At 43.2% G+C, this 14306-nt stretch overlaps 1 protein-coding gene across 14 annotated transcripts in view; it reads right to left on the bottom strand.

The window, feature by feature from the left end:
* LRRFIP2 (LRR binding FLII interacting protein 2) overlaps window positions 1-14306 on the bottom strand; it is a 143281-nt gene that overhangs the window by 34524 nt on the left and 94451 nt on the right. For 9 of the 14 annotated variants that reach the window (XM_062215997.1, XM_062216010.1, XM_062216016.1 and 6 more), the window contains 3 exons: window positions 12757-12801; window positions 10607-10723; window positions 6944-7015 (listed from right to left, as the gene is read on the bottom strand). In XM_062215997.1, coding sequence (XP_062071981.1) covers window positions 6944-7015; window positions 10607-10723; window positions 12757-12801 — 234 coding nt within the window. The remainder of the gene's footprint in view (window positions 1-6943; window positions 7016-10606; window positions 10724-12756; window positions 12802-14306) is intronic. The other 5 variants (XM_062216024.1, XM_062216013.1, XM_062216045.1 and 2 more) reach the window with 1 other exon arrangement.

Here is a 14306-nt window from a genome sequence, read left to right on the forward strand (position 1 = left end):
ACAATGTGTTTATTAGGACATCTGAAAACCCAGTTGGGTTCATAGTCTATAAGGCAATATGGGGTAAATCAGTATTTCCAAACCTATGAAAAGATGGAGATAGTGAACATAAAACACGCTGATACATGCTAAGTACTCAATAAATAGCACTCAATATTTGTCGGATGCCAGTAAAGGCAATATATACTCTGAGAGTTTAGCAGAATGAAGGATGACCAATTTCGCATAGGATCATCCACAAAGTGGAGCCTGACGTGTTTCTTACAAAATAAAATCAACCAGAGCTGGGTCTGGTTTGGCTAAATCAAGATTATGGAAGGGTAAAAGGAGTCACTAAAGTGAGTTGGCGCCTTTATTAATCAGGGTTCAGAGGCTCTGGTATTAGCAGCATGAGGGAAGCATGTTGAGAAGTATGAATCTGACTTCTCAAATTCTCAAAAGCACTTTCTGGATTCTAAATTTTTAGCAATGTAGAGGGGCAGGCATTAGGCCTAGTGATTAAAATGCCACCTGGGGCAACATCCGTATCAGAATGCCTGAGTTTCACTGCTGATTCTCTCCTTAACATAGCTTCCTGATAATGCACACCTAGGAGGCAGCAGGCAAGGGCTCAAGGCTGATCACCTAACACCTACACAAACGACCCACGCTGAATTCATGGCTCTTGGCTTTGGGGCCTGGTCCAATTTCAGCTGTTGTGGACACTTGGAAATAAACATTTTTTAAAAAGAAATACATACAGTAAACCTCTGGCCTCTTGAGAATTTCAAATTTATGGTGTTGATTATTTTGCTTGAACAAAGATCTTGCTACATAATAATCAGTAATTTTGGGAAGGTATGTAAGTCAAATAATCAGTGCTCTTACAAAGCTGTGTAAGAGTCAGACCTTAGTTAACCAGAAAGCCTAATCAACTGCCCAGCAGCCCAATACATCTTTGAAGCTCACTGTAAACACATGGCCACATCAGTTACATACGCATGGGACTCTGGTCAGGTTAGACTTCCTACTTCACTGGTCAAGGGATGTTCTTGACTAACGCTACAGCAGTAACACCTCACAGTACTGGCAGGCCTTGACGAAGGGCTTCTATGCTCCTTACACACCACTGCCATTCCGTCTTGCAGTAATTCCACCAGGCAGGCACTATTCACCGTCATTTCTGTTTTTACAGATGCCGACAGGAGACGAGCAATGTAAGGCTGGTCAACAGGCAGTGAGCCCACATTTTGAAAGAATATTTTAAATAATGCTGAAATGTTATCTACCAAATGAAACAAGAGCTGCCTTTAAAGTCCCCAAGTAAAACATGATTCAGATTTTCATGGGGAGAAAATAAAACATAAAAATAAAGCTAGAGTCTTACCAGAGCACACCGCCCCCCCCAGAGACGGCAGTCCATCAGCTGGGTGGATTATCTTTCAGGATGGTTCCTATTCATTTACATACAAATAAATCCTTGGCTCTGCTTACATTTTTAACACAAATTATATACCCGAGTTTGTTCTACAGCGGCTTTTCTCATTCTGTAACTTGTCTTTTAATGTTTCCAGTCACTAGATTTAGATTTACTATGTTCTTTTTACTTACTATTATAATCCTATATTAAAGTTTAATAAGGTATTAATTTTAATATTTCTGGGGGCCAGCACTGTGGTGTAGCGGGTAAAGCCGCCACCTGTAGTGCCAGCATCCCATATGGGCGCCGGTTCAAGTCCTGGCTGCTCCACTTCCCATCGAGCTCTCTGCTATGGCCTGGGAAAGCAGTAGAGGATGGCCCAAGTCCTTGAGCCCCTGCACCCATGCAGGAGATTCAGAAGAAGCTCCTAGCTCCCGGTTTCAGATCGGCACAGTTCCGGCTATTGCGGTCAATTGGGGAGTGAACCAGCAGATGGAAGACCTCTCTTTCTCTCTCCTTCTCTCTCTGTAACTCTGACTTTCAAGTAAATAAATAAATCTTAAAAAAAAAAATTACTATTTCTAAAACTGGGTTTAGTTCTTTATAGAACTACTAAGAAACATTTACAGTATGTGAGTTTTAAAATAATATTCTACTATAGATTCTAGATAATAGTGTATGTTATACTGTAGTGTGGTATGTGGTAAACACTGCTATATTAATAAATGACAAACTTGGGGGCTTGCACTGTGGTGTAGCAGGTAAAGTCACCACCTGAAGTGTCGGCATCCCATATGGGTGCCTGTTCGAGTCCCAGCTGCTCCACTTCCGATCCAGCTCTCTGCCATGGCCTGGGAAAGCAGTGGAAGATGGTCCAAGTCATTGGGTCCCTAAACCTGCATGGCAGACCCAGAAGACGTTCCTGGCTCCTGGCTTCGGACAGGCCCAGCTCCGGCCATTGCAGTCACTTGGGAAGTAAGGAGTGGGAGGATGCATCCCAAAGGCAAACATAATAATAATAAGGAATAATGTCCAAAGCAATGAAGCAACATCCTTTTTGAATATTTGATTCATCAATCAGATTAATTTTTTGTCTTTTTGTAATGTACCTAGGAAAACAGCCACAGAAAGCTTAAGCACTTGAGCCCCTTGGCATTAGCGCTTGACTGCACCAGCCCCAACTGTTGCAACCATTTGAAGAGTATACCAGCAGATGGAAGATCCTTCTCTTTCTCTCTCTCTCTCACATGCTGCCTTTCAAATAAAATAAACTACTAAAAAAAAAAAAAAAGAGGGACCAGCCCTGTGGCATAGTGGGTAAAGCTGCTGTCTGTGGTGCCAACATCGCTTATGGGTGCCAATTCAAGTCCTGGCTGCTGCACTTCTGACCAGTGCTCCCTGCTACTGTGCCTGCGAAAGCAGCAGGGGATGGCCCAAGTGGTTGGGCCCTTGCACCCATGGTGGGAGACCTGGAAGAAGCTCCTGGCTTCTGTCTGGCCCAGCCCTGGCCATTGCAGCCATTTGGGGAATGAACCAGCACATGGAAGATCTCTGTCACTCTCGTTCTAACTCTGCCTTTACAATAAATAAATGAATTTTTTTTCTAAAGGCATCTGCTTGGGTTTCAACGTCGAACACTGCCCAAAGGCCCACATCAATTTATTATTATTATTAATTTATTTATTTGAAAGTAAGAGTTGGGGTCGACGCTGTGGTATAGTGGTTAAAGCCACCACCTGCAGTGCTGGCATCCCATATGGGCACCAGTTCAAGGCCTGGCTACTCCACTTCTGATCCAGCTCTCTGCTATGGCCTGGGAAAACGGTAGAGAATGGCCCAAGTCCTTGGGCCCTTGCACCCGCATGGGAGGCCCAGAGGAAGCTCCTGGCTTTGGATCGGCGCAGCTCTGGTCATTTTGGCCAACTGAGGTGTGAACCAGCGGATGGAAGACACATGTCTCGCTCTCTTTGTGCCTTTCTCTCTGTGTAACTCTGATCTTCAAATAAATGCAGAAAGGGAAAAGGGAAAAGTGAAAGAAGGGAAGGAGGGAAGGAAGGAGGGAAGGAGGGAAGGAGGGAAGGAGGGAGGGAGGGAGGGAGGGAAAGAAAGAAAGAAAGAGAGAGAGAGAGGAAGGGAGGGAGGGAGGGAGGGGGAGAGGGAGAAGGAGGGAGAGAGGGAGGGAAGGAGGAGTTAACAGCAAGAGAGGGAGAGACAGAGAGGAGAGAGATCTTCCATCTGCTGCTTCATTCCCCTTATGGCTGCACTGCCAACCAGGACTGTGCCACACCGAAGCCAGGAGCCAGGAGCTTCTTCCATGCCTCCCGCGTGGGTACAATGGTCCAACCACTTAGGCCATCCTCCACTGCTTTCCCAGGCACACTTGGCAGTAAGCTGGATCGAAAGTGCTCAAACCAGTGCCCCTATGGGATGTGGCTCAACTAGCTACACCACAGTGCCACGCCACCCACCACCCCCCAGCCCTGGGCTGCTTTGTTTTTAATCCAAAGGCCCACATCTTGAAGACTTGGTCTCCAGGATGATGCTATTGCTAGGGGTGGGTTCTTTGGGCGGTGGAGGTAGGGCCTCACGGGCAGTCCTTGAGTCATTGAGGGCGTGCTCTCAGAAGGCAGTCCTCGAGTCCCTGTGAGAAGGCTGTTACAAAAGTCAGTTTGGAGGCCAGAGCTGTGGTGTAGCGGGTTAAGCCGGCATCCCATATTGGGTGCCAGTTCAAGTACCGGCTGCTCCACTTCCAATCCAGCTCCCTGCTAATGTGCTTGGGAAAGCAGTGGAAGACGGCCAAGTACTTGGGCTCCTGCATCCTTGTGTGAGATTGGGAAGAAGCTCCTGGCTCCTAGCTTCAGCTTGGGCCAGCCCCAGCTGTTGTGGCCATTTGGGGAGTGAACCAGCAGACAGAAGGTCGGTCTCTCTCTCTCTCTCTCTCTCTCTCTCTCTCTTCCTCTTTCTCTCTCTCTTCCTCTAACTCAGTCTTTCAAATAAATAAAAACAAAAAAATGTCTGAGTTTGAGCACATTCACTCACTGATTTCTGGCTGCAGATGGAACCATCCCTCCAACACATATTCCTACCATTGCTGTCTGCCATGCTCACCAGAGGCCAAACCAACTGAACCTTCAAAATCGTGATCTGAATAAATCTTTTCTCTTATAAAGCTAGTTGCCTCAAGTATTTTGTTTCAGTAACTAAAAACTATTATAGTATATTATCTTTTTAAGTTTCAAATCTATTCTTTTGTAATCTTCAAAGAATACAATAAATAATAGGTCCAAAATTAAGAAAAATTTGTTTAAAATAAAAATAAGGGGTGGGCATTTGACGGAGTGGCTAAGAGGCCCACGCCCCACATTAGAGTGCATGGTCCAGGCTCTACTTCCGATTCCAGCTTCCTGCTGTTGCATTCCCTGGAAGACAGCAAGTTATGGTCCAAGTACTTGGGACCCTCCATCCACATGGGAAACCCAGGTTAAATTTCAGGCTCCAGGTTTTGGCCTGGCCTAACCATGGCTGTTGCAATTATCTGGGAAGTGAACCAGCAGATGGAAGATTTTCTTACTTTCTCATTCATTCATTCATTCTTTCTCTCTCTCCCTCCTTCCTTACCTGCCATTTTCATATAAATAGATATTAAGACTTTTTTAAAGAGCGATAAGAATGCCTCTAAGTTGTTTACTTTCCTAATTGTTACACATAAAATTTTATTTTCTATGGTTTGTTTGAAAGACAGAGTGACAGAAAAAGAGGAGAAGAGAGAGAAATATCTCCCATGGCTGATTTACTCTCCAGATGCCCACAACAGCCAGGGCTGGGTCAGGGCCAAGGCAGGAGCCAAGAGTTCCCTCCAGGTTTCCCATGTGGGAGGCAGGGACACAAATACATCATTTGCTGCCTCCAAAGCACATTAGCAGGAAGCTGGATCAAAAATGGAGGCAGAACTCGATCCCATGCACTCTGATATGGAAGGCAGGTGTCCCAAGCAGCAGCTTAAGCTGCTGTGCCACAATGCCTAGCCCACATGAGACGTTAAGATATTTATTTAATACAGTGGATATATTTGTTTGATCCAAGGTTTGTATTTGTCTAAAAATCTTAGAGAGTCCTGAAAGGGGCTGGCGCCGTGGCTCACTTGGCTGGTCCTCCGCCTGCGGCACCAGCATCCCATATGGGCGCCAGTTTCTAGTCCTGGCTGCTCCTCTTCCAGTCCAGCTCTCTGCTGTGGCCCAGGAAGGCAGTGGAGGATGGCCCAAGTGCTTGGGCGCCTGTGTCCGCGTGAGAGGCCAGGAGGGGGCGCCTGGCTCCTGGCTTCAGATCGGTGCAGCGTGCTGGCCATGGCGGCCATTTGGGGGGTGAACCAAAGGAAAGGAAGACCTTTCTCTCGCTCTCGCTCGCTCGCTCTCTCTCTCTCTCTCTCTCACTGTCTGACTCTGCCTGTCAAAAAAATAAAGTCCTGAAAGAGAGATTACACCCTGAAGATTAGAGCCATTTGACTAGGTGAGAACATCAACTACCTCTGTGATGTTCCTGATGTGTACTGACAACCTCAAGCCATGTATCAGAGTGTTACCAGCACTGCCTGTAGTGCCTCCCATCTTTTGGGTCCCCAAGACTTAACCTTGAATTCCCATGGACCAGATCACTTCATGAAGGTGTCAGTGGCAGCTGAGCTATGTTAAATCATGTGGGGGTGGGGGTGTCCACGAATGCTTGTCCATGAGGGCCACGCTTACTCCTCTGGGCACATCCTGAGTCGCCTTTCTGAATGCCTACTTTTGCTTTTCCAGAGGGCTATTGTACATTTCTATTTCAAATCAGAACACATTTTGGTTTCTTCATAAGATCAGGCTTGAACTTCATAATGAAACATGAATTAAAAAATAACTAATATCATTTAGAACCCAAAATGTCTGATTCACACATTTGTATTGAAAACTGGTAGCCATCCTTGCTGAGAACAGATAAAAGCTTACACTTATCTCCACATTGCTTAAGGCACTAGGTATGTAATATCTTTTTGATGTACAGGCAGAAACAAACTCAACAAAAGAACGCCTATGCCTCATGCCTTCATGCTCTTTCCTCCCAAGAGGATGTCTGCAGTAATGCTTTCTTAGTTGCTTCTCTCTCACACTTTTAATACTGAATTTGGCGACAAAAAAAGGTGATACAATACTTTTTCAATTAGCTGAGAAGAATATAAAAATATTCTTAGAATATTTGTAAGTATTTGCCAATTTGATTTAATTGGCAATTTCATTTTGTATGGCAAAGACACAAGGAACATGAAATTATCTTATAAGTTTTTAAACCTGTATAGTATAATATCTTCACTGAATATTTCCGAAACTCGACATTGAAACATTAGCAGAGATTTAAAGTTCGCCTTTCCTATGCATCGCAGGTTAAGCACATGCATGAGAGACAGACACTGTTAGTAAAGCTGTGTGCAAGGGGTTAACAGAACTTGTGAACCACCATAACCAACACTGCTGCACACAGAGCAGGCTGGGGCCACAAAGTAGACCTCGATACCTTCAGTTCTTTAAGCCCTTGCATGTATCTCCCCTCTACATCTTGTATCTGGTCCTTAAGGTCATAGAGATCCTGTAGGACATAGGAATGAGCCATTGCATAAAACCGTGCACAAACATATCTTAAGTCTCAAAGGATTCAGATGAATTGTGACTTACTTTTGAATAATCCAGACTAAAAGCAGAGCAATCAAAGGGTAAAAAACATTAACTCCCACTGCCCACCACTGAAGGTGCAAACAGGTCAGCAGACAATGGGACTGGGAAGGCCTAGAGTACTCAGTCCGGCATCAAAAACTCTTATCGTTACATTCTGTCAAAAACCACATTAGCACATGGGGGCAGGGCTATATATGTTTAAAAAAATACAAGTTACATGAATTGCAGTATTTTTAACATCCAATTTTTAAAATTCTATGTCACTTACATAATTTTTAGCATAATGTTTCACCCAGAACTAATAAAAGATATAGTAAATTAATTATAAGCAGCAAACTATTGACTTTTAAAAATATAATAAATGGATATTTACAAAGTCATCTTAGGGACTTGATTACTGACTATAATCAATTTGGGAGACAGGAAGAGAAGTGAAACACAAACATTTTAAACATAATATCAAATGAGATATTCTATCCTGAGGACACCATTTAAATGATGAGAACAGTCATTGCTTCAAATGTTACCATAATCCTTTTAAGAAAAATGAAGAGGGGCAAATTTTAAATGGCAGATACTGCTCCCCACATACTTGACCGTGTATTGTCTATTCTGGAACCTTGTTTAAAGAAAGAAATAATTGCCACAGGGCCCTAAATATAATTCTGTAGTTACAGGCGTATCAATTATTAATAAGGTCAATTACAGACATTTCTGATATTATGCTTTCCTTGACCCCTCCGTTCAGGGGAACAGGTTTGTCTGTCTTCTACTCATTGAAGCGTTCAACAGATATTTACCAAGGACCTACTAAGGAAACAAGGGTTAGGGCACAAAAACTTCAATTTCTTCAAGGAAGTCATTCTTTTAAGGAAAGAAAACAACGGACAAGTAGTGTGACAAGAGGAAGCTAAGTCTGAGGGTGGAAGACCTTGTCTTCAGATTCATGTGTCCCCTAGAATGCAGCACGTACAGGCACACGTTTATTTTACGCAACTCTGCACGCCCAGCACTTAAGCCCGGCGCACAGCAAGAACTCAGTGAAGCCAACGTTGTGCCGCCTGGACCAGCTCTCCTCTTCTAATCCAATCTCCTCCTCCTCCCCTAACTCTCAGTTACAATCTTTCCTGGTCTCCACCAGCCCCTACTTCCTCCTCTGCTGTGTCAGCGGGAGGGGACTCCAGTGGAGGGAAGCCCACCATCAGAGCTCTGCACTCTCAAACAGGCTGGCACTGCCGGTTATCCTCCGTCCTTCCTCATCCTTCAGCTCGCACTACACTGGCTCCTTCCACCCAACGCAAACAAGTATCAACCCCACCTTTAAAAGGAAGCAAAAATCCCAGTCATCTTCTACCTATTGCCCCGCCTCTCAAATTCACGTCACAGCAAGTTTCTCTGCTTTCTCGTCTGATGGTTCAACTAAAGGCTGTTCTCATGGCTTCCAATACATCCTCCAAGCTGTGATTAAAGTTATTATCCTCAGGAATGCCAATCAGACAATGTGACTCCCTATTTAATATTCCACGGCTGGCCGGTGCCACGGCTCACTAGGCTAATCCTCTGCCTTCGGCGCCGGCACCCCAGGTTCTAGTCCCGGTCGGGGCGCTGGATTCTGTCCTGGTTGCTCCTCTTCCAGGCCAGCTCTCTGCTGTGGCCTGGGAGTGCAGTGGAGGATGGCCCAAGTGCTTGGGCCCTGCACCTGCATGGGAGACCAGGAGAAGCACCTGGCTCCTGGCTTCGGATCAGCGCAGTGCACCGGCCGCAGCGGCCATTGGAGAGTGAACCAACGGTAAAGGAAGACCTTTCTCTCTGTCTCTCTCTCTCACTGTCCACTCTGCCTGACAAAAAAAAAATATTCCATGGCTGGGGTAGCATTTGGCACAGCTGTTAAGATGCCACTCAGGAGAGGTGAGAACCGGTGTTCAGCGGCAGGGACTGGGCACGGACCTTTAGAAACCAGCTCCCTGCACACTGCCTTCTGGGGACACTTTCTCCCAGGACCTGGTACAGAGGTTTTTTTGGGTTGAGAGGAGCTTTTTTCTTGCCTTCCTCCTATAAAAATGAAATTTTCAGTTCATTTTAAAAAATAAATTGGCCAATAAACTAAAAAAAAAAAAAAAGATGCCACTTAGGACAGCCACACCCCACACGGGGATGCGTGGGCTCCACTGCTGGCTCCACTCCTGATTCCAGTTTCTGCTAATACACGCCCTGGCAGGCAGCAGGTGGATGCATCAAATACTTGGGTCCTTGCAACCCACGTGGGAAACCCAAATTGAGCTAGGAGGCTCTTGCTTCAGTCTGGCTCCGTCACGGTTGTTGTAGGTATCTGGGAAATGAACCAGCAGATGGAAGATCTGCCTCATCTTCTAATAAAAAGGGTTCTTGGGATAGAAACTCAACTAATGTGTCAGATAAGCTTTTCCTGCCTTTCTAATTAAATAAAGGTAATAAATAAAACTCACTATCTCACAGCTGTCAGTGTAACACTTGTTTTCAGGCTAGCATACAAGATGTGCTGTGATGTGGACCCGCGACTTCTCCAGTCTGTTTCTCCTGCCTTCCACCAAGTCTGCTGCGGAGGTAGCTTCCTGGTGGTCTGCAGGTTCTCCCTCTGAGGAGGGCTCCTCCTGTGGCTTCTTCGCCCAGTTAGTGTGTTAGTCTGCCTTCCAACCTTAGCTCAGAGCTGTCTTCTCGGGAACCCTTTCTCTTGCTCCAGCTGAGATGCAGCTTCCCTAACTACCCTAACAGTCCCAGCACGATCACAGTGGCACCCCCCCCCCCCCGGCTCCCCTGGTCCTCTCAGTGTACGCTCCCTACCACACAGTCACCTCCTGAAAGCCAGATGTGTCTGGTACCTAACCTCTAGGGCCTAATGCTCAGTGTGGAATGAACGAATGCAGCTTCTCCCACCACCCCACCCCCATTCCTCACAAATAGCAGATTCAGCAAATAGATATTCAAATACAGTTTTAATATTCTCCTCTTCCAAATAGGTTAATACAGGTAGACACGCAACTAGTGAGTCAAATGAACTTTTAATTATCTCAGGTATCTGTTACTAAAATATTACTACACTTTCATCACAATGAAAAACAGACATAACTGTATTTTAGCAGGCAAGTACCATTGTGGCTCCAAAGACTAAGGATTCCCACAGTCTGGTTCTTTGGCCAGATGTATATTTTCCACTTAAAATACAGCCAATTATTTCTGAGAGAATTACTTTTATGAATACTACAAAGTTTTCTGACATTTGTAAATTTATAGAACTCATTCCACTCTCACCCTATCTGCAGGAAAGAAAACAAACAAGAATGATCTCCTCCATCTCAGACTCTGACACACCAGAGTCACATTTCTGAACTGGATTAATGATTCTTTTTTTTTTTAAGAACTAACACGCTTCCTTTCTACAAAGTCTCATTAAATGTGAAAAGATCCAGGATGACTGCAAAGCAGTCAAAGATTGTTTTTGAAAAGCAAACCAAAAACTGTGACTTACCCGTAATTCACTTAATGAGGTGTCTGGATCTATTAAGCTGCTGGTGTCCCCGCTTCCTCGTCTGGACGAGTTTCCACTCAGAGGGGTTGTTGCTGAGGCAGAATTTCGAGACGAAGGCTAGAGAGAAACACACAGAACACGTCTCAGTCTTGTTCCCAACAGGCTACTGTGGAAGCTAGCACCGGGCAGGATGGTGGAGGCACACGCAGCTTCAGGGGACATACCGCTTCAGGCTGAAGCCACCACCTGCGATGCCAGAATTCCAAATGAGCATGGCTTTGCAACGTGGCAGCTCCTTTTTTATTGATTTAGTTTTTAAGATTTATTTATTTATTTGAAAGGCAGAATTACAGAAAGGCAGAGGCAGAGGCAAAGAGAGACAGAGAGAGAAGGATCTTCCATCCAGTGATTCATTCCCCAAATGACCACAACAGCTGGAGCTGGGCCGATCCAAAGCCAGGAGCCAGGAGCTTGCCCCAGGGCTCCCATGAGGGTGCAGGGGTCCAAGGACTTGGGCCATCTTCTACTGCTTTCCCAGGCCATAGCAGAAAGCTGGATCAGAAGTGGAATAGCCAGGTCTAGAATTGATGCCCATATGGGATGCTGGCACTGCAGGTGGTGGGTTTACTTGCTATGCTACCGCGCCGGACCCAGCAGCTCCACTTCTAATCCAGCACCCTACTAATTGCCTGGGAAAGCAGCAGAAGATGGCCCAAGCGCCTGGACCCCTGCCATCCATGTGGAAGACTGACACAGTTCCTGGCTCCTGGCACTGGCCTGGCCCAGCTTCAGCCATTGTAGCATTTGGGGAGTGAACCAGAGGATGGAAAACCTCTGTCTTTCCCACTCTCTATGTCATTCTGCATTTCAAATAAATAAATCATTTTTAAAAATTAAAATAAAGTGGAAGAGACAGGCAATTTTGATTGGCTATGGCAGAGGAGGTATCCAGGGATGGGCGAGGCATACCAAGCATAACTTTGTTAACTCAAATGCTGTATCAGAATCTAGAAATCCTAACAACCAAAAAGGAAATCATTTTTATGGGAGTTGTTTATATAATCTTTTCTAAGTTTATCTTTGTTATATTATTAAAAATACTGGATAAGCACAGCAGATTAAATTTATTTAAAGCAGTTGTAAGACCTTAGAACTGGTATGCACTTTCCTATTCTTAAAACTGTTTCTTCAGAAGCTCTTCTTTTTTTCACACTGTGTTTGATGAGGATGGAGTTTCTACTGTGGCTGCAAGTAACAACACTGTGCACCACTATGCATGTAGGCGGCTTTTCCTAAGATTAAGGTAAATATGAAATTATGCTACTGATTAGTAAACAGCATAGGTCTGTGCTGTCCAATTTACTAGCAATGAGCCATCTGTGGCTACTTAACATTTGAAATGTAATTAGTCCAAATTGAGACTGAAATGTAAAATACATGTACCAGATTTTGAAGGCTTATTGTGGAAAAAATTAAATATATCTCAATTTTGATATTGATTATATGCTGAAATGTCCTGGATAGTTGGACTAAATAAAGTATACTGCTTAATTTTATTCCATTATTTTTATTTTTTAAGTGTGGATACCAGAATATGTAAATTTACATACATTCACATTTGTGACTTAAATTTATAACTCTAGTGGACAGATTTGATCCATCTTTTCAGGCACAACATAAAATTAATGTTGATAAATCACTTTATAACTGACTTTCTAAAAACAGTTTCAGAAGGAAGTTAGAGACTTTAACACAAAGCAACTCCAACAAAGGCGCTATCTTTCTCAAGAAATAACTTCTCTGTAAAGCCAAAAAGGAACCCCAAGTGTGTCACCACCGTTCCCAAAGACACTCCCACTTTCAGCGGTCAACGGCTTCTTCTCAGGACCAGTGTATGAGGAACAAAAATCAAAGGAGCAGCCAAAAGCTTAAGAGGTGACATTTCATGAAATAAGATGCAGTGTCTTCTCCTTCCCAGGGCTTCACATGATTTAACTTCAGAGGAATTCTGAGGGGTCAAGGACAGGAAATAATTGAAGGGAGGAAGAGCAGCTCCATCAATCCAATTGTAAAATAATGAACAAACCAGCATAGAAAGTAAATTTAATTGGCCCTGAGAATTTAATTCCCTTAGGAATCTATTTACTTACCCTTGTGTAATTTTCAGCATACTGTTTGTCAGATTTTTCATCCAACTAGAAAAGAACAGAGATTTTTATCAGGAAAGATGCTTAGCATGTTGACTATTTTAGGGGAAAAAAAAGAAGTGATCCTATGTGATCCTCTCCAAGTTCAACGATGTTTGGAAGCTAAAAGTAAACATACTAAAACTGAAATAAAAGATAAGACACAGAAGACAAAAATGCCAAGAACTTCCAGTCTTATCCTAAGAAAGATATGGAATAAGCAAGCTGTGTTTACTCAAAAACTTGGAACTTTTAGACAAATTTTCTTTTCACAGTATTTAACACACATTAAAGAAGACTATATATAAACTCAAGTTTCAGCATTGTAAATGTTAATTTAAAAGCTGGTATATATATCAAAAGAACAAGTCTGATAAAACCAAATGCCAAAATTTCTAAACATTATGAGAGCATAGGGCACAGGGCACATGGATAAGACTAGTATATTTAGCCAGAAAAGTTCAGACTGGACCAAAGCATTTATATATACCATGAAACATATGTGTTATTTTTGTCACATAATTAAGGATTTTGTTTTTGAGTAATATATGCACACATAGCCAAAAAAATTAAAACAGCAAGAACTGAGTATAAGAAATAGACCTCTTTCCTAACCATGCCATAACCTGACCTCCAATCTCCAAAGGCAACCAATCACCAAGTTTTAAAAAATTCTAACAATAGTGTCCCACATACATTACCCTTATCTTCATTTTCCCCTTACCATGATTCATTTTGGGAAAGAACTTAATTTTTCGTTATAGCATTTATCAGTTCCTGAACTATTCACTCACTTATTAACTGTCTGATCTCTATAATCTCAGCTGTGTTTTTTATGTTCTATTCTGTAATCCCAGTACCAAGAATAGCACCTAACATACAAAGGATTCAAAATGTACCAGATGAATGAATAGTTGAATTATACCCTATCCACACTTACAGATTTATTTCACTTATTCTAACAGTTTCTTAGTAACCTACAGTCTCAGCAAACTATAAGAGTTAACTTATCTTCTGCTGATAGGTATTATGGTTGTTTTGGTGTTTCAAGAAGGTCGAGTTCAAAACTGTTACTAAAAAAAAAATTCAGAGATGAAGATTTTGCTAAAAATTGAACTACTAAATGCTTGGGCTGGATCTAAACCTCAATGTCGTGACTCTTAACTGAAGTATTCATGCCTCTTACCTGCATGTACTATCCACATTAGCACTAGGGGAAAAAAGTCAAACGGAGGCTGAACTAAGAGAAAACACAGCCAGACCTCACCCAGACTTCAACTCTTCTAGACCAACCTTCCTAGTCCAATCTATGAAGAGATTTTAGAAGTCTCCTAGCTTACTTACTAAAACATAAAATGTCATTTACTTCTGGTTCCACTCAGAAGGCTTCACCTTACTCCCTCACATATGAAAATTTCTCATGTTCATTTTAATACCCACATTCATGTTTGTAAACACCTGCATTATAATAAGCAGTACATATCAGTTATATATAAACACCACTTTTAGACATT

Source organism: Lepus europaeus, chromosome 2, assembly GCF_033115175.1.
Source record: "Lepus europaeus isolate LE1 chromosome 2, mLepTim1.pri, whole genome shotgun sequence".
NCBI classification, from domain to species: Eukaryota; Metazoa; Chordata; class Mammalia; order Lagomorpha; family Leporidae; genus Lepus; species Lepus europaeus.